The 25194-nt window shown below is 46.4% G+C and overlaps 1 protein-coding gene across 12 annotated transcripts in view; it reads left to right on the top strand.

Moving 5' to 3' along the window:
* LOC144107650 (uncharacterized) overlaps positions 1–25194 on the top strand; it is a 157875-nt gene that overhangs the window by 46203 nt on the left and 86478 nt on the right. The window contains exons 2-4 of one of the 12 annotated variants that reach the window (XM_077640756.1): positions 9933–10167; positions 14140–14204; positions 15188–15844. The exons of 4 other annotated variants lie outside the window; for them this stretch is intronic. In XM_077640756.1, coding sequence (XP_077496882.1) covers positions 9987–10167; positions 14140–14204; positions 15188–15193 — 252 coding nt within the window. In that variant the 5' untranslated portion in view covers positions 9933–9986 and the 3' untranslated portion in view covers positions 15194–15844. 7 more of the 12 variants (XM_077640754.1, XM_077640755.1, XM_077640753.1 and 4 more) reach the window with 7 other exon arrangements.

The raw sequence follows: 25194 nt of genomic DNA, 5'->3' as shown, positions 1-25194 counted from the left end.
GAGAGAGCCCTGCGTGGCCCAAATGGAGATGTCGTCCGCGTACAGCGCGTGCTGCACACCCGGGACTTTCTCCAGGTGGACCGGCAGGTTCTTCATTGCCAAGTTGAAAAGCAAGGGGGATAGCACCGCTCCCTGTGGCGTCCGTCTCGTGCCTAATAGAAAGGGGCCGTGTTCCGCGTTCTGGATCCTCACGTAGGCCTGTCTGTCCGTGAGGAAGCGTTTTATGTACTCGAAAGTCTTCCTGCCGCATCCCGTCTCTGATAGGTGTGTGAGGATCGCCTCGTGTGTCACATTATCGAAGGCTCCCTTCAGATCTAGGGCCAGCACTATCTTATCCCCGTTCGGATGTTCGACCGGGTTTAGTACCTCCCTGCTGAGCTGCAGCAGGATGTCCTGAGCCGATTTATTTGGCCTGAAGCCGTACATCGAGTCGGCGAAGACTCGCTTGTTTTCTAGGTACTCAGACCATAGCTTCCATCAGTTTGCCCACGCACGAGGTGAGAGAAATAGGTCTTAGGTTATCCGTATCTATGGCCTTGCCCGCCTTGGGGATGAAAGTTATCAGCGCCGTCTTCCACTCCGTGGGAAGTGGAGCTTCGCCCATCCAAACCGAATTAAAGTGTTTTAGGAGGGATTCGTATGCGCGGTCCGGCAGATTGGCTAGGAGTTTTACCGAGATCCCGTCCCTTCCTGGCGCGGTCCCGTGTTTCATCCTCGCTAGAGCGGCTTTGAGTTCGTATATTTTGAAAGGTTCGTTCAGCTCAGCATTTTGGGCTCCACTGTATCTGTAAGCTTCTCCCCTTGGATCTTGGGTCATGCTCAGGTACTGGTCCCGAAGCTTCAGTGCGAGCTGGGCCGTATTTCCTTGAAATGCATGTACCGCTCTCTGCAGGTGCTTCTGCGTCTCGGTGCGCGTCTGGTTGGGATCTATGAGCGCCCGGAAGAGGCGCCACGTGTTTTTGCTAGACATCTGCCTAGCGGCCACGTTGCACCTATCTACCCAGTTCGCGTCCGCGAGTTGCGCCGCGTACTCCGCCGCTTCTTTAGTGATTGCCGCGATCCGAGCTCTTAGCTTTCAGTTATGCTTCTGTCTACACCATCTTTTGACCATGCTGCGTCTGGCTGCCCAGAGGTGGAGGAGGTGGGTGTCCACGTCCGTCACCGCCTCTGAGAGCTTTACCTGCGTCTCCGTCGAACGCAGGTTGATCAGCAGCTGTTTTGTCCAGGCTTGATAACCCTGCTCCTGGATGGAGCTTACCTCGTATTCCTTTCTAAATTTCGTCCAGTCCGGCAGCATAGTGTGCCCCGTAGGCCTGGTAAGGGGTTTCGTACGGATCGTTATGGTGATCAGGCAGTGGTCACTACCGAGAGTTTCCTCCGCATTCATCCACTCCACTCGCCTCGCGTTTTTCGTGAAGGTTAAGTCGGGACACGTGTCCCTCTGCACCGAGTTCCCTATCCGCGTGGGGCACGCCGGGTCAGTGTGTAGGGTTAGACCTAACGCGGACGCCGCCTCCGCTAGCTTCCGTCCTCGTGTATGTCTTCTCGATGATAGCCCCATGAGGGACTCTGCGCGTTGAAATCTCCCATTACTAGTAGCGGGTCTTGTCCTGCTTCCCTGATAACTCTGCTCAGGAGTGTGGAGAAGGTTACGTTTTTTGCATTAGGTGGGCAGTATACGTTCAGGATGTGTAGCGGCGAATCCTCCTTTTTCAGTGGCAGAAGAGTCACCATCACGTGCGAAAATCTGGTTTGTAATTCCAGATCTGCCAAATTTGCAGTGAAATTTTTGTGCACAAAGATGCACGTTAGGGGGTCGAGTTGGAACGTTTTGTAGTTTGTGAGGCTCACGTTCCCGCCAGGTTCCTGTACGGCCACCACTGCCGGAGTATGCTCGTACGTAGACAGGTGCATCCTAAGATCCGCTCTCTTAGTCCTCGATTTCAAGCCTCGAGTATTCCACTGCGTTAATGTTATGGGACTCTCTTTAGTTTGTCTCGCCACGTTGTATCTGGAGATTGTTGTTATTCTGGAGGGGAAATTGCTCCTGGTGGTCTTCCTCCTCGTCCTCGCTCAGCACCCTGCGCATCCTGTAGGCTCGGGGATTCTGGAGTCTCCTCGTGTTAGCGTATTTGCGAACCGTCATCGCTTTCGCTATCTGTTGTGAGACTATGGTGGGAATGGATTCCTGGACCCTTCTCATCATAGCTTCTAGTTTATTTTCAAGACTAGGTTCTGTGTCGCTTTCCATCGCCTCCTCTTGCTGAGGTGGCTGGGGTTTAGCTAGCGCACTTTCTAGTTTGCTCGTTAGCACCGCGATTTTTTAGAGCTGCTATCTGGTTTCGTAACTCGGTTTCTACTGGGTTGGGTGTGGGTGGAGAGGAAGGTTTGGGAGGAGGAGGAGAGGCGGTCCCACTCACCTGCTGCTTCCCGTTCTGGACTATGCTGGCCCAGGTCTTCTTTTGCTTGGGTTGATCAGAAGTCAACTCCCTGCTAGGTGGAGGGGGCGGGAGATTCCCGCTTCCTCCCTTCTTCTTCTTGTTTTTTTTCTTCTTTTTCCTCCTCTTTTTCTCCTGATTGCTGGGTTGTTGCTGTGCGTTCGTGTGGAATTTCGCCGTGCAGTCTCTGGAGTTCGTGGCGTGTTCGCCGCCACACACCGCACATTTTGGTTTGCACACGTGAGGGGACCGCACCCCCTCCACAAACGGGGCTAGCGTTCCGCAGAGTCCGCAGTTTTCTTGTCTCAGTGTCGGGCAGGTATCTGGCCTATGTCCCACCGTGCCGCACAAGTTACACGCTGGTATGGTGCGGCGGTACGTTGCTACCGGTATGACTTGCGCATTGTACAATACAGCTCTGGGCTTGTACTTGCCTTCGAAGGTGATTCTGGCTTTGTTCGAAGTTCCGAACTTTCGGATCTCCAGGATGGTGCTTTCTCCGTGAAAGCTTTTCACCTTCCCTCGCAGGGACTCGGTGGTTTCCAGATTGGCCACTGTGATGACTCCGTGAACCACGTTGTCTTCGCTCTGTTTTACGTGCCCGTGCAAATGGAGGTCTGCTCCTTCTTGGATTTTTATCGCAAAGTCCCCGACCAGTTTGTCTGCCGCGTGGATGCTCGACGTGCCCACGATGATCAGGTTTTGGTCCGGGGATATTGTGAAGTAAAAGTTGTCCGCTTCGGCCTCCCCAACTCGTTGTCGTAGGGCTAGGCCTAGCTCACCGTGTTGTAAGTTCTTCAAGCTTGTCGCCGTCAATGGGTTGATGATTAGCACCACATCGTCTGGTCTAAATCTGCAGAGAAACTTGGGTTTCCATGCAGCTTTGACTTGCCTTGGGCCTCCGGCTGCGCGCTCATCGGATGCCTTGTCGGGTTGCGCATGGTGGCCTCCGTGGGCTGACGTGGCCTTCCCTTGCGCGCAGGCTTGGAGTTTCTGGGCTCTTTTCAAAAGCCAGGATCACATTAGCGTTGCAGGCTTGGTCGCGACTGGTCTGCGGCACAGTTGACCATGCCATGCCTTCCGGGTCGTAGCCGCGTTGCTGGTTTGCGCTTGCCATGTTGGCCTGGAGCGGCCTCCCCGCCGCCGAACGCCGGCGTTCAGCCTTGAAGCTGCGTCGCGGCGCTATGGTGGATGGGAGTAAAAAACGCTAAAAAAAAGGTCAACAAATCGGCCCACCGGGTTGGGAGTGGTCTCCCTGCGTGCCGGCTGACTTGCTGGTCCTGCCAAGTCCAAAATTGTCGGGATCCAACGCGTTGGTCCGCCGCCACGGTCGAAAATCGCCGGAGCCGATGTCCCATGCGTCCGCTCGCTACGCGCGCTGGTAGCGCTCTCGCAATCGCGTGGCTCTTGGGGCTCGAAAACTCTAGTGTCCAAAGCAAGATGTTCGACGCGTGACTAGCACTGAGCGTGATTCGATTACACGTACCGTCGCGAGTGGGAGTTGCTCAAGACGATGCAGGTGTTGTTCAGTAAGAGTGATATATTTTATTGTTACATTTCCAAGTAGCACAGAAAATACAGGAGAGGCTGTTCATCGCAGGGTCCTGGTTGTAGCCGTGCACTGCACACTTATGGCTCGCAAGCCGTTATGAATGGGCCAGCTGCGCATGACTGCCTGGAAATACGCGGAGCCCTCGTGCGACTATGGGAACTCTGAACTTGCAACCGCGCACAGTCGCTGCTCCATTTAAACTCAGACACACTCGCCGCCGAACCTCTATTCTTCCCAGTTATGTGGCGTTGCTTTATGCAGCCACTAGCCGCGACTTTTTCCTGGCTCCACGGGTGCGTTCCTCGCACTCGGCACTTGTCTACGTCTGCTGAGGCTACGCATCGCGATTCTTGGATAGCAGCGGGGGCGTGGAAAACTCGGGGAGTGTCTGGATCCCATGACACCGCTGCTGTGGCCAGACACGGGCTCTGTAAGCGGCTGCGTGTACTGCGGGTCAAGAGAATTTTCCTATCGCCGACATCGATACCACCACATCACTCTATTTTCCTTGAAGACCCCAAATGAGGTGTTACATATGGCTTGGGAATTCACATGGTACAGGCATTGACAGCAGTTATAAATGATGATGGGCAAGTTATGGCAGCGATATGGTGGGGAAGACCGTTCCAGTCAGTTGCTACTCTACATAAAAATGAGTTGGTAAAGACTGGTATGGGCATGTGGGCACAGAACTTGAAAAGGGTGACTGATGTGATGGGATTTGCATGGTGGTGGTGCACAGATGTAGGGTTCTTGTCTGAGCGGTGAATAAAAAACTTGTGAAACAAGACAAGACTGGCAGAGTGACAATGAATTACACAAACCTGATTGCAATTTTAACGATGGCATGCTAACGTCATATGAGTATGAAGATGATTGAATCTGGTGGCTCTGTTTTATACAGCTTTGAGGGCATTTGTTAAATATGCTTGATGAGGGTTCCAGATGGCCGATGTGGGCTAAAGTTTAGTTCTGATGAGCGAAATGTACGCTTGTAGTTTCGCATGTTGAGGGGCATCCTGCAGGCGACATTTTAACCCTTTGAGGGTCAAATTATTTTGAAGAAAACTTTCCCAAGTGGTCAAATTAGTTTTATTGCGGATCTTGAATGTACAAAATGTATAAAATCAGGAATAAATAGTAAAAAAAAATTTGGAACAGTACTTTGGTGTCAGCATCACTCACAACTGGAAAATGTTCAATAGAATTTCAAAGTGTGGTACTCCTTAAAGCACGGCTCCACGCACAGCGCCTTATCACAGACTGCACACATAAAACGCGTGTCTGCTCTCCTCTTGGTCCGGCGAGTTGTGTTGGCACACACATGGCATCTTCTCTGCGTGCGGCTGCCTTGGGCAGAGGTCTCAGGCACCCTCTCTGGGAAGTGGCGCGCTGTCAGTCGCAGCGGGTTGTCCGTCGTTCGTCTTCCGCGCCTTAGTCGTTGGATTTCGGTTTGGTATTTTTCCAATATTTGGGTAGCGACTTTCCTTCTGAACACAGCCAGCTTTACCGGGGTGCCAGTTCTCTCGCGGTAGAGAATAAATGCGTTCAGCAGTGTCATGTCGAGCAGGTGAAAAAAGAACTTCTTGTTCCACTTCAGAGTTTTCCTGATGCTTTCACTGAAGCTTAGCTGCATGTCGACTCTGTCGACGAGTTCCATTTTTTTCGTGTATTCAAGTACACATGCAGGCTTTTTCTTTTTTTCTCCGGTCGCTCTGTCCACCTTATCAGACTCCTGCATCTCCGGTCCATGCATCGTTGTCAACATAGTGACTTCGCGCTTGTCGCACCATTTCAAGGCAAGCAGAGTGTTTGTGTGAAAGCTTTGAGTTTCACCCTTCTTCAACTTCTTTTTGAAAGAGGGTAGGCCCTTCCTATTGATACGCACAGTTCCGCATGCATTTGTGTTGTTGCTGTGCAGAAATTCAAAGAGCACTGGGCTTGTGTACCAATTGTCCACAAAAAGAGAGTGTCCTTTTCCAAGGAAGTCCGCCAGAAGGTCAGCAACAACAGCGCCCGCATAACCAAGCTCCTTTCTTTTGGCCAGGCTAACTGTAGCTCCGGTATAAACTAGAAATCTAAGTACATACCCGGTTTTCACATCACACATCATGAACATCTTCACTCCGAACCGGTGTCTTTTGGATGGTATGTACTGCCGGAATGAAAGGCGGCCTCTCCAAGGCATCAGAGATTCATCAATGCATAAATCTTGGTACGGAAGAAAAAATCGGTCAAATTTTTCCTGAATGGCCTCCATGACCGGTCTGATGGCCCTTAGGCGATCGGATTGCTCCGTTATTGAACTGAAGTGCAGGACGCGCAGCAGAAGAGCAAAACGGTTCACAGAAAAATCTCCCAAAAAAAAGGGGTCACCAGCATCGGGTCTGTCGACCAATAGTCCCGCAGGGTGTTCTTCCGCACGAGGCCCATAAGCAGTACTATTGCCAAAAAGCAGTAAAGCTCCGGGAGGTCCACGACAGCCCAGGCTCTGAGCCGCGATGCGCCGGAGTGACATGCGCCTGCTTTATCATTCCCATACTTGTTTGTTTTGGTGACGATGAGCGACACAAGTTCTTCATCGAAAAACAATTAGAAGTAATCCAATTCACTTGCTTCTGGCGGGAGCAGAGAGGCCGCAACCTGCCCTGATTGCGAGTCGTCAAAGGTGAAAAGAGATGGCGTCGTCGCGTCTTGCCCGCTTTCGAGATGTTGCGGCTGCGCTGAGGTCGGAGGTCGAACTTGTTGAATGCAGTTCGTCATCCGAAGATGAGCTGTCCTCTTCCGATGAAAAACTGTCTTCTGATTCCGACTCGGTGAGTGGAGCAAAATCAGGATCGGAAGATTCATCGCTGTCGGTGTCAAGAGAACGGGCAGTGCGTCCGGCCATATCGCCGCTATGCCGTGCATCTGAAGAACTCGACCGAAACTCGGTAAAGAAGGAGAGCGAGAATATCTCGCGAGCGACGGTGATAAACAAGCTAAGAGCAGCACCAATAAAGATAGAAATCAACTTCCGCCGCCTCTGCAAGAGAGTGCTCACAAAGAGAAAAGATGTTTCGCGCGGCTCCGTTGCGATTTCACGGCGATTCCGAAACCGGGGAGGCGCGTTGCCGCAGAGAGCGAGAATATCTCGCGAGCAACGGTGATAAGCAAGCTAAGAGCAGCACCGATAAAGATAGAAATCAACTTCCGCAGCCTCAGCAAGATAGTGCTGACAAAAAGAAAACTCAAATTTCGCGCGACTCCGTTGCGATCACGCGGCGAAACCAAAACTACAAAAGGGGCGTTGCCGCAGTCTGTGCCGCGCTAAAGCTAGAAATCAGTTCTGCTTATCTCCGTAAGAAGGCAGCACAAAATTCAAACACTTGTAAGTCCTAAGAGGTGGCAGCACCTCCCAGTGAGCACGCATCGTCCTTTTGGCGCAAAATTTCAAACGGAGAATCGAAACCGTACCCGTACGGCAAAGACCTCGCGGGACAGAAAAGCGCCGCCGTACATATACGGCAAAAACATTCAAAGGGTTAAGAATCCAAGTGTTTTGTTAGCCGATGATATCAGGTTATTGACATGCAAATGCCAGGATAAATCATTTGGAATGGTGATACGTAAGTATCTGTATGACTAGACAAGTTCAGCAGGGCAGTTAGAAATTGTGTACTGGAAGATAAAAGGATTTCGTCGGAGGTGAAAGGACATATATTTACATTTGTTAGGGTTAAGCGTCATCAGTCATTTTAAACACCAGTTTTGCACATAATTTAGGTCTGCCTGTAAGGATTCTTGGTCAGAAGTATTAGTGACTGAACGATAAATAATGCAGTAATCAGCAAACAAACGGACAAGATACGTGTTGAGGTAAGTCGTTAATGTAAATGAGGAATAACAAGGGACCGAGGATGGAGCCCTGCGGGATGCCGGAGGTGACTGCAAGTGGGTGGGAGGGTTGATTATTATGAAGACAGCGATGCCTGAAGAATTTTTTAATCCATGTGATGATGTTTGGATGTAGGTTCAACTGTGAAAGTTTAATACTTCTTTCACACGGGCACTTTCTATCCTCATTGAGTCAATGCTCATCGAACTCAATGTAGATAGACGGTTGTCATACAGCCACTTTCAAGCGCAGTTGAGCTCAATCCTGCTTGACTCGATGTCGATTCCTCAAGAGTTCTTGATGTTCCAAGCACAATCAAAAGCTCTCTCGTTTTCAAGCTATAAAAATAAACAAGTGTTAACAAAACAAAACCACAATTGTTGTTGTTGTAATTAATTAAAATGCAAGACAACATTTTCAATTACCCATACAGTTGAGCAAAGAAGTGGTTCCAAGCTATGTCTAAGTGTGTACCTTAGAGCTCATATCAAGGGATTCACTCTACACAGTGCCCAATATCCACAAGCAGAAAAACCATGTTCAGGTAACAGCAAACTTGTTAAAATTCTAAAGGTGTTTGCTGCTGACAGTAAAATCTTGTTCTTCTGTCAAGAAATGACTATTGAAGAGTTAGAGCTGCCCTTTTTGTTCAGGACTGAGCTCCCACCACTTTGGTATTGCACTCTACATGCTTTGCGAGAATAGTATTGTTTCACCTTGTGTTCTTGTGGAACAAGACAGCACAACCTTACTGAAGATTCCTAATCATCATAAAAGTAATTAGCCACAGTCAATACCAACAGAGACCAACATGAACGCATTCGTGGGAAAGACACTTGTTTTGTATCCCACTTGCTGAAAGTACTGAAAAATGGAAAATGCTGCACCCATGCACCGTATTTTTGCATGCTGAGTATTATCGAGCTGTCAAAGAGACCATTCAGCATGCCTTTACTTTTGCTAATAGGCCTCCTTGGTGTTTGCGCGTTTTTAGAAACACGGGTGTACAGTTCGGCATGGCCCATTTTAGCAGAAAAATATACTGAAAAATTGTTCAGCATTTTACGAAGTCATTGGTACACCTGTGTACCCCTTTTTTCTACAAAACCAGTGGTTGAATGGTTTCAAAGTGATATAATTCTGAGTGCAATTTCACCTTTTGTATGCATGTGAGACAGGCATACAGCTTTTGTCTTACGTGAACTGGATCATAAGTGACAGATGAAAAAATGATGCTCATCATTTCTATGGAGACACAACACTACCCTCTTTGCATATGCTGGTGCGCACATGCCTCATAACAGTTTCACCCATCCACTTTTTCACTGATTGACATATACAACTGTGTAGGCCAACCTGCTGTTGCATTTTACAAAATTCACAATGTCATAAAACATGGCAGTGCAAGTACACTCTCTACAAAGCATTGCAAAGTACCTAGTTAATGTCAGAGGCCACAAGATGTTCCCTTATTAGCGTGACATCCTGTTCATTGTATTTTCACTTTGTCCCGTCCTTAGCACTTTGAATTTTTCTTGTCTATAGCAAAAAAAATGGTCTTTCCGTAGGCATGTATTTACTTTGCATTTGCTGACATCTCAACAAATACTATATGCTTTGTTGGGAGCATAGCACACAATTCAGACGTGTTCCCTGCCAACTGTCTTCATCAAAGAAGCAAGTGGCCTTAAACATAATACCTGCAGGGCACACCAATCAAAGCATGACTGCTCATGGAGTGCCATGTTTCACATAATATTCGGAACTTGGTATTGGGAGAGAGGCCCTCGCCCCACAATATGTATGTGGTTATATATATAGTACATTGTTTGAGGAAATGCTGTTACTACTGTTAAGTAAAAAAATCTAAACAGAAATCAGCGAGATATGTTTTGCATAATAAAAGCTTCTAATTTGTGGTGGTGGCGCTGCTACAGTGGCTGGTGTGGCGAAGATGACGTGGAGTGCGCGTGGTAGTGCAGGGGTGACATGTGCAGTGTTCGAACATAGCGGGTGTTGCTGGGTTGGCTGCATGAGGCCCACGGTGTTGTGTGCTTTGCCGCAGCGATGTGATGGCTTCGGTACGCCATCCCAACAGTGCCCATCTTGGCGAGCTGCAATGAAGCGACGAATCCGGTTCACTGCCATGCTAATCACTCCTCTGTCCTCTGACCTGCAAGATGTGAGTGACGCTCCTTCCTATGATATTGGTGACCAAGCTCCTATTGCTGTGGATGAGGAAGAAAGTGGCAACGATCTTATAGGATGGAGCAGTGCAATCGAAGACTCAGAATCTGCAGGTACGCATGACGACAATGTTAGAGCCTATTTCGACAAATGTTCAAGAGAACGACTACTAAAGGACAGGCTGTTTTGCTCATTCTGACCTGTGTTGAGCATGTAAGTGGAAGGCCTCTTGAAACTTGTAAATATACTTTGTGCTACAAACATGGTGCCCAACACTGCACGTCTGTTCTGAAAAATGTTGGAAAAGAAAATGAATTCACTTCGGGTACATTTCTTTTGCGAACGCTGCTTCTCATACTTCGGCTGCAAAAACAGAAACAACACGTTGCACGTATTCACTTGTGCCATTTGCGAAGCGCTGAAAACAGTCAGCTCCCTTACTGCGAAAAACAGCTTCTTCCTCATCTTCGACCTTCATGTGCAACTCGGCGGTGCCACTTCATGCAATGCAGGCTGCAAAAAAGTTTGATTTTTAACCTTGAAGAGTAAACCTTGAGAAGAGAGCCCCAGCTAATGTCATCAAGCTTTTAAAGAAGAATGCCATAGTCATGTTAATACAACTACTGTCAGCTGACAGTTGTGAAGCATAACCTGCAGTACTTTTTGCTTTTCAAAATAGTTTTGTAGTGAGTACGAAATTAGCTGCCTTTATAATTATTGACTTGGCGAACAAAAGTGTCAATTAGGCAGTTTTAAACTGTCATGCTTCTTGTTGCAATGTCTGCATCAAGGTACTGTTTACAAGACTTTATTAACTGGCTTTAAAAGAAAGCTATAGTGTGACCAGCTGCTGGTGCACATCTCTCACCCAGTGCACATGCAAAGCCCCATCGTGCAGAATGCTCCTGAGAAAAGTGGATTTCTTTCTCTGCAAGGTGTCTTGGGACACCGGAGTGTGAACACATGTAGAAGTTATTTTAAAAAAACCACATGTAGAAGTTATTTTTTCCAGCGCAACTTATCCTTTAAGGCCACTAAAAAAACTATGTAGACAATGTGCGAACATTTTCAGTCAGTATCTTTTCAAAACAATCTACAACTTCTGAACAGACACTTTGTTCCTGAAGCCAATAATAAAAGGCTTGCTATTTATTCTTTACTAATCAATACGTTTCCAACAAAAAAGGTTACGTTTAGCTACCACACCCTGTACACCATTGGTGGTTCTTAAGGTGTTGCCTCACAGACAATTAGGTTGTGGGGTGTTCCTTGTTCACATGTACATCATTTGGAAATGCCTCTGAAAAACTTCAGGCTAGATTGCATGTTTGTCTGCTGCATTGAATTCTAGTGTATATGTGCTCAGGTGTATATTCCAGTGTATATTATTTTTCTATAATCACGTATGACAGATCGAAGATTTGTAATTGATAGTTTTTCTCATAAACCTCTGGGCATTTTCAGAAAGTGTTCAGCATTATGTAATAATCAGTAAAAATTACAAGGCATCTACACTGAAAGATGTCTCATTCGCTGGGTAAGATGAGCTGTCTTCTAATTAGCTATGGTAGGCATGAAGGAGGTATGGCATGAAGGAGGAGGACACACTCAGGCTAGTCAACAGCCTAGTGGTCAGCCAGGTAACATATTCATTACCGTACCATGTGACTATCAAAGCAGAGAAGGAGCAAGGGGAGACAATATTCCGGAAGGCATACAAAACAGCTCTTCATCTCCCAAGAAATACATCCAACGACAAGCTCATGCAACTCGGAATCAGCAACACCTTCGAAGAATTAAGAGAATGCCAGCTCAAGGCACAAATACAAAGACTTAGCAACACAACGACTGGAAGGGCGCTCCTGACAAAGCTAGGTCGGGAAATAGAAAAGCCACAAAATAGCAGGGCCGCAATACCAGACCCACTAAGAAAGAAGCTATGCATACAACCTATCCCCCGAAACATGGATCCAAACCTCCATGCTAACAGGAAACAGGTTAGGGCAGAATTTTATGAGAGGAACATGGGGCATCGGGACAACACAGTCTACACTGATGCCTCCCTATACCCCCAAACACACAAAAATAGCGCGGTAGCAGTAGTTGTAAATTACCACGAACACATCACAAGCCTCACAGCCGAAGTATCTAACATAACGGAGGCAGAGGAGATTGCTGTCGCCCTGGCAGCGAATGAAGGATATAGGACAGGGAGATCCCTTAACATCTTAACAAATTCACAAGAGGCGTGCCGGAACTATACTAGAGGCAGAATTAGCAGCATGGCACTCAAGATCTTCAGTAGAGCTCTGCTCCTTGAGGGACGACCAATACACAACATAATCTGGATACCGAGTCACGCAGAGATCAGGGGCAACGAAGGGGCAGACAACCTAGCTCGAGGAATGACCAGCCGAGCAGGAACGTCATTAACCCCGGAGGGGCCCCAGATTAATTGCGGGGACAGCTATTCGGAATTATTAAACCTATATAAGGGGCTAAGATTCCAATACCCCCACCACATAAAGCATTATCCAAGGAGGAAGCCACAGGATGGCGAAGACTGCAAACAGGCTCCTTCTCAAACTTATACATATTAAGCAAGATGTTCCCCACACAGTATAGGCCTCTTGCGCTGGTATGGTGGCGCCACTGCTCCGGTACAATGAGCGCCACCGACGGGCGGATCAGGCGTTACTCGTAAGTCCAGCTCTCCGAGCCAGATACGCGATGGCTGCGAAAGGCGAGGCGCGAGTTTTATACTGCGGGTTTAAAAAAATTGAAAACGTAGACGCATACTGTAAAACAAGCAGTTTGGTGCGTGGTCGCCACCTTTATGACAGCAATCACGTATATGCTGTGGGGGAGGAGATCGTGGCCTCAGCGGCGCCATCCGAGGTAATCGGGAAATGCGCGGCGCAAATGAAGACTGCGGAGTACGAAGTCCGGCTGCAGGTAAATTTAATTTTTGTGTACAGCTGTTATTTTTATTAATATGCAAGTTTGTTCTTCAGTTGTCCGCAAACCCCAGATGTATAGTGGATGCCAGCTGCAGTTGCAAGGCTGGTTGCCGGGGCTGGTGTAAGCACGGAGCCGCGTTAGCTGCGTTCGTCAACAACTACAAGCACGTGTCGTGCACAGACCTGCCTTGTACTTGGCGGAAGCCTACCGCTCGCCCTACGCTAGACACAAAAAAATCTGTGCGGGAGCTATTCACAAGTAAGATTACTTTCAGGCACGACTGCTTGCTTTCGTGAGGCGGTATGTTTTTATTTTCATTATTCCTGTAGGTCGTCCCCTGCCGGTTCCAGTTCTTGGGGCTTTGTGCCCAAATACCACACTCGCGAAATTTCCCCAAGTGAACTGTACTCTTGTGCCTGCCCTGGAGGAAAGAGTGGCGCGCTCAGAGGAAGAGAAGTGTGCTGTTGCGCTCCCTTCTGAGCGTACAGCTGTTGAAGCTGAGCTCATCAGAGAATGTTTGGGCAGTGGCTTGGCCCGTAAAAGGAAGCTTTTTACTGCTATGGAAGTCGTTGCTGTGTGGCCGCTGAGGCTGAAAAGATGCGAGATACACCTTTCCGAAAAGGATAAAGCCTTTTTTGATAAGGCAATCAGGAAAAATGCTGACGAGATCACCGAAATCGCTCTAATGACGAGAGGTCAGGCAGCATCGGCAAGGTTTGCAAGCGGAAGTTTTCCCACTTTTTTCCCGGCCAGTTTTACCTTTTTTTTGTTTTTGTCAATGATCGATTCACATTTCGCCACAGGTGGCATCAAGAACGACGCGTTCGGGTGACAAGTACTAGCGTGCACAGAATTAAAACCCGCACATCGAACTTTGAAAGCCTGGCGAAATCTCTGGCAAGACCAAGGTTCTTCTCAACTGCGGCCACCTCATATGGTAGAATGCTTTGCACTGGGTGCTAACCAGCATGAGCTGCATACAAGAAAATTGTGCATGCATGATGTCCTCTCCCAGTTTGTGTTAAACTATATTTTGTGCTGTTTAAATTGTAATGCTGGAATGATTTCATAAAGCAAATCGTTAGTTTTATTCTAATATATTGCATGGTTTTGTTGTATTCAAGGCAAAATGACAGAAGCTGAAGCTAGAAGAGAATTGTCAATGGCTCTTGGAAGTCCAATCTATGAGGTAATGTATAGGTGTTTTTCATGTAACATTTTTAGGCTATATATATATATATATATCTTTTACAGGTTGGGCTTATAATACATCCGGAGCAACCATGGCTATGTTGCAGCCCTGATGGAATCCACGTAGCCAATGGAAACAAATGCCTTGTTGAAATCAAGTGCCCTTTCTCGCTGAAAGAAAACTACCGTTTGATTGACTATGAGCATGAGCTCAGCTCTGTCCCGTATATTGAGTACAGCAATGGGCATTTGATGCTTAAGAAAGGACATGCCTACTACACGCAAGTGATGGTGATGCTGTGCATTTTGAATCTAGATCATGCCCTTTTTTTTGTTTACTCACCACAGCACAGCATAACAGTCACTGTGAAGAAAGATGATGGCTTCCTAGCCGAGTACATACCGAAGCTGGAAGGCTTTTATTTCAAGCACCTTTTGAGGTTTCTCACGCATTGATTGAAAGACCTTCTGATACTGACAAATAACTGAGTCATTTTACAGCCTCATATTGTTGGCTATGGATTGTTGAAATAAATGGCTACAAGTGGAATGAGTGATGTCTAACATTTAGTCTCCCCGTGCACAACTACAAAACATAATGATAGTATGCTTTGCAATATGTCTTCACTAAGACCCACAGTGCAGTCTCATAGTGTGGCTGCAGTTTCTGTCGGCGGGAAAAACCCCAGGTGGAGCCAAGCTTGCAGCCTTCACTCAAGGTGTTATTCCCTTTTGCATGTTTACAGGTGCAGCTTACTAGTAGCTGAGGTGCAACCTCCATATTTCAGTAAAACGTGATCAAGAACCCTGGCACACTGCACACTCATCATTTGAACGCAGAAGCATGCTCAAGTCATTTTTCTTAAAATGCTCCATATTTTTATACATATCTCTTGTAAAAAAAAGCATTTCATAAACATCATGCAATTATGTTCCAACTCTTCTGGCAGCACTAACAGCAGGCATCCATTGTATTTGCAGGAATAAAAAGTGAACACAAGATGGAGTGGTTATTGATGGTGGCAGATTCATCACTTGAACATATGACTGAAATTTACTTTAAAAAAGAAATCGGTAAAGTTTCAATATTGCTTTTTTGGTTCTGCTTGTGACCTTCCTAAACAGCCATGAACTCCCTGAATTTTAAGCCACCTGAAATACCACTATAAGATGATGTGTGCATCAATTTGTTTCAATGTAAGCTAAACATATTCAAGCATACAAGTTTGATTTGCAAGTATGTATTTCATTGGAATAAACTTATGTTTGTGCCAGTGAAATGGAGTGGCTTTGACATATTTTGGTCAAAGATGACAAAACATGAAAGGAGAGGTTGGTGCTTAAAGGTGGCTACAGCTACTGCTTTCCACTTTAGAAAGATAACTACTATAACTGGCAGCACAACAAAACTGAAGTGCCCACACGCAGCAAAAACACGATGGCAGCAGAAAACTTACCTTAACAACAAATTCATTATAGATATTAATAGAACCTGAGCAATCAATGAGCACAATTCAACAATTCAGTCGGCAGGGACATAAGAACTTGAGAATTAGCAAAAACATAAGAGGGGAACATATGAACACAAGGTTGCAGGCACAGACACATGAAAGCATTACTCAAACTGTCACGAAGACAACAAGCAAAAACTCAGATTTTGAATAGACACAGAAAGGTGCAACCCAAAACTGTAACAAGGGCAAAAATGAATGTAGGAAATAACTCGGATGTGCAAGACAGGAGCCCATTCTCGACCTATCCTTGCAGACAAGTACCGCACTGGTCATGCTAGGTCAGCAAAGCCTCTCCAACAAATTCGCTCCTGTGTGGTTTTGACATCAACATAGCTCAAAATTAGCCTACAGCCCTCTTATACCTGTGTCTCTCAATACATATGCACACATCTGCAGCACAACACTCCGTATACCATACGATACTGGTCTTTCACACTGTACTCGAGAGCACCTGCAAAATAAATAAGTGTATGCTAAAGAACCACTGCGGCATCCCTCATAGCTCGAGGCCGCGTTGGCGCTCCGTGTTGGGAAATTTTGGAAAGGTCTAATCCTTCCAACATCCAGATCTTCTGGACGCCAGGGCACCTCTCAACGACGGGCAATGAGGCGGCCAACACAGCTGCTCGAGCTCTCCTCCTCCGAGCATCTGGCACGCAGCCTCTCTCTGACATAGTTGACAACCCCTCACCCTTACTAAGCTACGCAGAAATTACGGAGTATTATAAGATCACAAGAAGGGAATATCCTCTTCCTCACAAAACCCTAAGTAAATATGAAGAGCACATAATCAGGCGACTACAAACTAATACTCTGCCCAATCCTTACCTAATGAGTAAATGGTACCCAGAAACCTACAATTCGTCCTGCCCCTTCTGTGGAGCAGTTGGCACACTCTTTCACGCGGTTTGGGAATGTCAAGAAAACCCAGACTTGGACAGAAATCCCGATCCGACTCATAAGCGCTGGGAGGCAACCCTTCGTAGCCACATCCCACTTGACCAGAAATTGCTGGTTGAGAGGGGCCGGATTATGATGACGACCAATGGGTTCTCGTACTGAACCCACCCAGTTTTTGTGCTCTGAATAAATGTTTTTCCTCCTCCTCCTCTTCTGTGGGATGTAAACACAGTAAAACCAAACCAGCAAAAGAAATGTGATGCAGTCAGGCTTTCAGTCCCCATTTTTGTTAACCTGAGGCCATTTCGTGTTGATAACTGCGTTTTGAAGATTAACCAGAATGCAGCACATGCGCATTATTGAACTCATATGAGGAATCATGTCCACGGCGACTCTTGTGTTCAAGACATTAAACAGCTTCAAACGCTGGATCACCCTTTCAACGTGTATCCGTACCTGCGCAACATGGTAGGTTTCCTGCAGTTCCTCACAGGTGAACTGGACATTCCCTTTCGAAAATGGGGGTAGAACAACAATTCCTTCTTTCCCTTCAGCTGGTGCCTTAATTCCGGGAAATCCCTTATCAGCAAGTGCTACATCCCCTGGCTCTATTCGGTCCAGAAATCCTGACTCCAGCGTGATGTGGGTGTCCGACGTTCGACCCCCATAGGCATCCGAGACAAATGTAATGCAACCATTTGGCAAAATTCCCACCAGGAACTTTAAGGTGTAGCCACCCTTGTAGTGGGAAAATAGAGCACGTCTCTGTTCTGGTGTTTGTGGTTCTTCTGTTCTAACCTCAGTGCAGTCTATAATAAAACGGCAACGTGGGTAGTGGCGCATGAATCAAGCAGGCATTAATGCATCAACAGTCGCACGTGAAGGGTTTGGAATGAAATTCTGCAGTGCAGCCAACATATTGCTCAGAACAAAGTAGAATATTCTGCTTACAGCTGTACGGTGGAGGCCAAAAAGAACGGCAATGCTGGAAAATGAAGTTCCCAGTTTCAACCTCATCAAAAAAATTGCCAGCTTTTGAGCTACGGGCACATCGATTTGCCGGACAGGTATAGGAGAAATGACAGATAAAAGGAGCGCAAATACATTTGCACTGACGCCACAGAGTTCCCGGAATGCTTCCTCTTTGTGACACATGGACTCATACCCCAAGAAAACACAGCTGCGCTCTTCTGGACCAGCGAACGTTGACTCTGTAGCCACCTGGGCTTGAACACTGGTGTCTACAGTGTCGTTGTGGCAGACTTGAGTCGAAGCGCAGCCTTGAGAGGCCACAGACAAAAAGAGGGTACATTGTCCTTGATGTAGACTCCCTTCAGTCTGCGTAGCCTGGAAAATGGTAAAAGTTTCCATTAGTTTTTGTCATCTGTATTTTGAATAGAGAGTGCAAGCGGCCCTCTTTTTAGCTTTCTTTGGTTGCAAAAGCTTTGTGTTCCTGGTTAATTCATCTGCAGATTAGAGAACTCAACAAATTTGTCTTTTCAGCACTGGTAAAATAATTAAATAGTACAAAGTATAATTCTCAGAGGAACACTTCAATTGTTAACATGTGCTTTATAACTAGCAGCATCAATTGCAAGCAGAGCATGGAACAATGAACGGGGAGTGAAAAGAGTTTTATCAGTAAAGACGATGAAGAAAACAACATACCACAGATAACATGGTAGCGACGCTGTTGGACGAACTTCGTGCACCGCCCACACCAGAAGCTGCAGCCTTGGGGCTTGAAGCGTCTGCCGTGGTCTCTGGCTCGTCGGGTGCCGTCGCTTCAGCGGACAAGCCGTCCGCACCAGAAACTGCAGACTGGGAGCCCACAGCCTCGGCTGCAGTTCGTAGCTTTCTCTGAAGTAGACGCTTCGGTAGTCAAGCCTCTGCGCTGAGCTCTTGAAAAGATATGCCCAAGGTTAAATTCTGATGTATAGCTCTACACTGGACTTCAATATCAGAAATATTACTAACATCGGAATATCTGCTCCGGACCACATATGAGCCGCGCCGACAGTATTTGCAAACCAGCAAAATCTTTCCCGTGAACAGTGCTGCTTACCGCTCGTATCTCCCAATCTTCGTCTCGCTGCAGACGCCGTCGCATCTCCCATAGCTCGCCGGAAACAGCGTAGGAATGTATGCATGGTGTCCGGCAATCGTGCTTTTCTCGTTCCCCACAAAATGTGCACTGCAGATGCGGGTCGAGCAGCGGTTCGGTTGCCATGGGCTTCCGTCTGGGCTAATGGAAACAATTAAATACAATAAGCCGTTGACAACGCTGACGAGGCATGTATGCTTACCTTGCACGGCGTACCGCTCTAACCCAGCGCTGCCTTCTTTCCTCTTCATACGGCCTCCAGGGAAAGCTGTAAAATTTAATCTTCGGCAACTTTCCGGCGGTGTTCTTATAACTGTTGTGGCAGCCGTACACACAACAGTAAATAGAACTCCTGCTTTTAGATCGCGTACACTCTGCGCTGCCGCTTGCCGCCATGGTATTAACTGCGGCGACTGCGGCGGCTGCACGTTTGACTTACACATAACGCACGTCGCGAACGAGAGGTGGCGCCACATGTACGGTCAAAGCTGCAGCGCACCAGGCCTATAGCGCCAACTGTCCGTGGTGCGGAGCAAAACCAACACCATCATGTCACATGGGAGTGCGGAAGAAATCAAGCATTCCACAAACACAAAACACCAAGTGCGGAGCAATGGGAGAGCCAGCTCACCAGCTGCGAGCTAGGGGTCCAAAGGGCCCTCATAGCACACGCAAGTGAGGTGGCCCGACTCAGTGGAGCCCTGGACTAAGGGCCCACCCATGGCCAAGGAGGACCCAAGCTTCAAGACGAAGACTTCGTTCTCTACCGCTACTATTTCCTAAAGGAACCAATAAAGTTTTTCATTCATTCATTCATTCATTCATAGGAGAATGGCATTGTATGCCGACCGGTTTTCAGCACTTCAGCAAGGCAACAAATGTCAAAGCATCTATGTTGAGCTTTCTCAACACAGGCACATAGAGATTTTTCTACAGGGAACCTTCATGCGCCCAACACAGATTCAATATGGCATGTTGAATCAGCCCAATAATTGCAAGATGAATTCAAAATGAAAGCACTCTGAACTAGCGTTAAGAATGCTCAAGTCTGGCGGTGGCCACTTTTTCGTTGTTTCAACTCTGCCTCAATAATTCGCCAACACTAGGCCATCCTGGTCCCAACACAAATTCAACATAGCATGCTGAGTCTGCTCATGAAAACCCCAACACTGCCTCAAGAAGAAATTTTGGAACGATTGATTTTTCTATATTTTCGTGCTTTTATCTCCATGCCTTCCTTACACATTTCAGCGTGAAAGCCACAAGTGAAGCTTATCCTCACAAATAATGGGCAACACAGCCTACAGTTAATTGGAAGGCAGCTGGCGATTTGCTGCTTTCTGCGGTAGTATTTTACTCTCGCTGCAAACAAGTCTTTTCAAGCACTTAGAATAGGTGGTTTACAACAGGAACCGAATGCAATTCCAAGTGCAAAAATCACTCATAGTTCTTGCAGGCACTAAGGTATATGGCCTGACCAGTCTGGTAGATATACACAAATTTTAAACATTTATAATCTACGAGTCCACAAACAATATGTTGCTCATCATATGGCCAATTCCCCTGCCACAGAGCTAAGTATGGTACATAATTGCTAACATACATCACAATCTTTTCCTTTTCTTTCCTTTTTTAGCTACCTGCTTTTACTTCTTTTTTGAACCAGACCATTACCCTTTAATTTTCTGTGCAGACTGATTGTTGCTATTTGCAGGCAGCTAAACTACACATTTTTGTATTGATTTCTGCATTCTTCCCCTAATATTCCATCCATATGTTGCTGTCACGACTGCAGCATGGCCCAAATGCTTATCACGATTTCTGCGATCACAGTTTTATTCTTGCAGGATAGTCTGTCCTTCTATGCGTAATGGTTACTATCTATGCTTGCACAATGTTTATTTGGGTTGCTTGACATACTATATAGAGCAACTTTAACTTAGGTATGTAGGTTTATTAGAGAATAGACGTATATTTAAATATCTTCTTGCCATGTTTTGTGTATGCATGCAGTAAACTTCATTTTAAGCGACGCTTTTTTGCCTTTTCTCAAGCTGTATCTTCGCATTTGTGATATTCCATTGTATCTTCGCATTTCTAATGTATATTTTGTAGAACTCCTGCTTTTTATACATGCTCTCTGTATGCTCTCGACCGGTGACAGCAGCGCCCGCGCATTACATTGGAACGAAGGACAGCGTCACAGATTTTTTTCCTGGCAATTGCATATATGTACAAAATTGTAAACAAGGTTCTCGAGTGACAGATTTGTTAAAACATTTGTTCTCAACTTGGTTATTCATATCAGGGATATGAACTACTTTGCTGGTTTCCAACTGATATAGTTCTAAAACTCATGAGACATTTTCTTCACTTTCTTAATAGACAAAAAAGATGGAAGCATTGATATCAGAATTATTTCAGCCATAGTTTTTGGGGTATACGAATATATGCTACACTACTAACTCCTATAAAAAAATCACAGAAGTGACACCACAGATTCCTGCTGTTGTCATCCTCCTCTCTTGGTGAGCAGTGTCAAGTCTTTAGGCTCGCTAGCACACCAGAAATTGAAAAGCGTAATTCTTAACAAGGCACTGCTGGAGGACATTCTTCGGCAATCTACCAGCATTCAAGCTTTTGCAGCTGAGGGCTACCATAGTGCAATATTTTAATTTTCTCTAAAAGAATACAGATGGGGATATGAAAACATGGTAGCAAGGTTTGACTATGTTTCATGCCTAAGCTGTTTCTGTGGCCTCTTGTGGTGTGCCCACATTTGGATTGGCTTCCTTCGAATACGCACCTTGCTGCACTGTGCTATTGTGAATTGTCAAGTGCATGATGTGCATGATATGATTCTGAGAGAAGGCACGATTATGCTTTTCTCTGTGGCGATGACAGATGCTCTGTCCCAATCAGGGGTGTATATTGTCACCGACAAACGGTCGAAGCACTCAAACCAGGTTTAATTAGACGTGTTGGGAGTGCAAGACAGCAGAGAGCTCGAGCGAGGAAGAAGATGAAACCCCTAGCCCCTCAAGTGCACAAGGCATGGCAAGTCCCATCTAAAACAGTTCGGCCGCGGCGTGGCGCCACTGGATTGCTTGGTACTGTGGCATTACTCCCCCTCTCTGAAGGGCAACGGCTCGGTGCCGCAACAATGAGAAGCAGGAAGGCAAGGGACGGCGAATGTTCCGGCGGCTGGTGTAGACACGCCTGGAGCGCTAGCGGACGTGGTAAGGCTTCATCCGTGTGACATGGATGACTTCAGGGGTCGGCCGTCCAGAGGAGCGAACTGTTCCCTGGGGGAGAACTTCATGGTTCACCTCACTGATGACTTGGTGGAGTACCTCGTAGGGGCCAAACTATCAGCGCAGAAGCTTGTCGGAGTGCCCACGCATGCGGATTGGGCTCCAAACCCAGACTTGTTCGCCGGGCTGGTAACAGCTCAGTGGCAGAGGTTATAGCGGCAAGCGTCGAGGGCTTGCTGGTGCCGGATGCGCTGTCGGGCGAGTTGGCGGGCGGCCTCGGCGTGACGAACGAATTGGGCAGCACCCATAACAGATGAGGTACTATTAGTCGGAAGCAACATGGCGTCCAGCATGGTTGTGGCTTCGCGACCATGCACTAAACGAAATGGAGCGAAGTGTGTCGTTTCTTGTAGAGCAGTGTTAGAGGCAAATGTGACGTAAGAGAGTATGGCGTCCCAGTTGCGGTGGTCTGCGTCAACATACATGGAAATCATGTCGGCGATCGTCTTGTTGATGTTGAGCCGTTCGGTTAGTCCATTCGTTTGAGGGTGGTAAGCTGATGTTTTGCGGTGGCTTGTGCCGCTAAGGTTCATAACCTCCTGCGTAAGGGCCGAGGTGAATGCCATTCCCCTGTCAGTTACAACGATGATGGGTGCACCGTGACAAAGCACAATATTTTGAACAAAAAAGTTCGCAATTTCGTCAGCGGTACCATGAGGGAGAGCTTTAGTTTCACAGTACCGGCTGAGGTAGTCGGTGGCGACCACAATGTAGCGGTTACCCAGCGAGGACTCCGGAAATGGGCCAAGTAAGTCCATGCAGACTTGAAGGAAGGGGACTTGTGGAGATCAATAAGCTGCAGTAGTCCGGCTGGCTTAGTTATTAGAATTACGCATTTTAGATATTTTACACGAAGTTAACTGTTGCTGCTTTTTCATATATGGAAGAAGAGTTACTAGACATTCCAAAGAATCGAGGACTCCATTTACAATGAATCTTTATAATATTTGCCAGGGTACGCCTTTCGCATTAGATACAAGCTTCAAAATGTCTCCATTGCCCCCTTCAAATCAGAAGGTTGACGTGGCCCACAGTGGTCCTGTCATTACAACCGATTTTGCTAGGTGTAGAACTTGATGGACATTGAATGTCTGGGTGCTTTCATCATAAAATATTTGCACTTCCTCTACAGACTGCTTCAGGAGCCTTCCTGCAATAAATCTCACTGTGTTGGAACACTCTCTTTCAGCAGCATAAAAATGCCTTCTACTAGCAATGAAAAGTCTCTAATGTATCTATTTGGCAGAATATTGTAAAGGCATGGCATGTTGTTTTATAGCAACTAATTTGTAGTATAACAGGCAATACTGTCATTGAGGCTTCCCAGTATGCTTTCTCTGAAATTTTCCTTGGCAGTCTTGAGAAGCATATCAGTGGTCATGCTTTCAACTTTCACTCATTTGGTTCAATTTTATTCCCTGCATACCAAGTCTTCCCAGTTGCTGACAGCCAAAGCTGTGATTTGTGCGGACACACCCTTCCTAATGCAATACATATAATTGGAGGGAAAGCCTCAGACCAGGAGGTGGCCCTTTCACATTAGCAGAGCGCTATCTTACAGCAGCAAGGAAAATGGCTGACAGCACAGTGTTGTGGGACTTTTAAACCATGGCATTGCCTTCAAACCATGGCATTGCCTTTAAACCATGGCATTGCCTTGGTGGTAACCAATCTGCTATGCATAACGTGCTATATAGCTGTGTCTTTCATACAGCTGAATGAAAGCAGGAATGTTGCCGTCAAGCTGAAGCAGTTTGTTTCCCACTGTTTTCCCCATGCGTTTGAGGAGCTGCTACAGTTGTTTCAGGGTTAAGTGTGATAAGAAAGCTTCTTTTCTTCAGAACCTATGTCACACTTGCAACTTTAGAGCAAATTCGGCAATGCCAATGACTGATACCATTGCATCCATCAAAAACTGGAATGTTTGGCAGTAGGCATAAATGTTTATCATTTTAGATTTCTGAAGCTTCCAGAGTTTCCGAAAACCATATTTTGAATGAAAAACCTCTTCATAAAATAGGGCATTATTTTCATTTCTAGCGTCAAATTGAAGCATGATAAAACAGCTTCAATGTGATATTTTTTTACAGGCAACTGTTCTAGCAGAAGTCAGTTAACTAGTGCCGAGTTCGACCTGTGAGTCATTCGAACGCTCACGGTGCTTTACTTTGTCTGTGCAGCGTTTGAAGCACTGAAGGCTTCGAAGAACATCTGCATGTGGCTCTCGCAGAAAACGTGTGAGCTGCGACGATGGAGGCTGACAAAATGAATTATCACATCTTTTGAGAGCATAAAAAATTGCACATTTTTCATTACAGAAGTGGCATAAAATTTTTTCTCTTTCCAACTTTTCTTCATATAACGCACCATTATGTCTTACCATATACACTGAAATGCACCTAATTCACTAATTAACTAATTACTGAATAACTGAAATATTACTACATATATATATATATATATATATATATATATATATATATATATATATATATATATATATATATATATATAAGAGGGATATATATATATCCCCTACTCACTTCTTGGTTTCTCCTTTTTCCTGGCGGCGAGGGTTAACCTTGTGTGACGAACTACCCTGAGTTGCGTCATATTCGGTTATAGTTGCGGTGTACAGCTGACGCGGGCAGGCCTTGCTTGCAACCGTCTGTCCCGTCCCCATGTTGGGCTCCGTGGTGGGTGGCTGCCACCGCAGCCGAAAAACAACTTTTTTTTATGGATCCCTTTCCTTCAACAAATGATCGCCCTCATAAACGAGGGCGGACCGATGCCACTACGCAGTTCCTGCAAAAAACAAAAGAAGTTTTCCCTAGGTACCATGTCGTACATAGTGAAAATCTAGATCAACCAGCTAGGAAAATGTCCCCATTCATTGTTTCTAAATCTCTTACCGACGCCCTGGGCCTTGGCTACAAGGTGACGAAGCTAGCCAGTGGCGACCTACTCCTCCAAATCCGAGACAAAGTGCAATTTTCCAAACTCCCATCCATAGTGTCCTTTGGAGACATTCCTGTATCCATTACTGCACATCGATCACTAAACACAGTGAAAGGAGTAATATCTGAACACGATTTCCTGAACCTTTCTGAAGAAGAAATGTTGGAGGGTCTGAAAGACCAGAGCGTCACCGAAGTA

The sequence above is a fragment of the Amblyomma americanum genome, chromosome 10, assembly GCF_052857255.1.
Source record: "Amblyomma americanum isolate KBUSLIRL-KWMA chromosome 10, ASM5285725v1, whole genome shotgun sequence".
NCBI lineage: Eukaryota > Metazoa > Arthropoda > Arachnida > Ixodida > Ixodidae > Amblyomma > Amblyomma americanum.
Note: the sequence above shows the minus strand (reverse complement) of the source record. Positions and strands in the feature narration are given on the sequence as shown.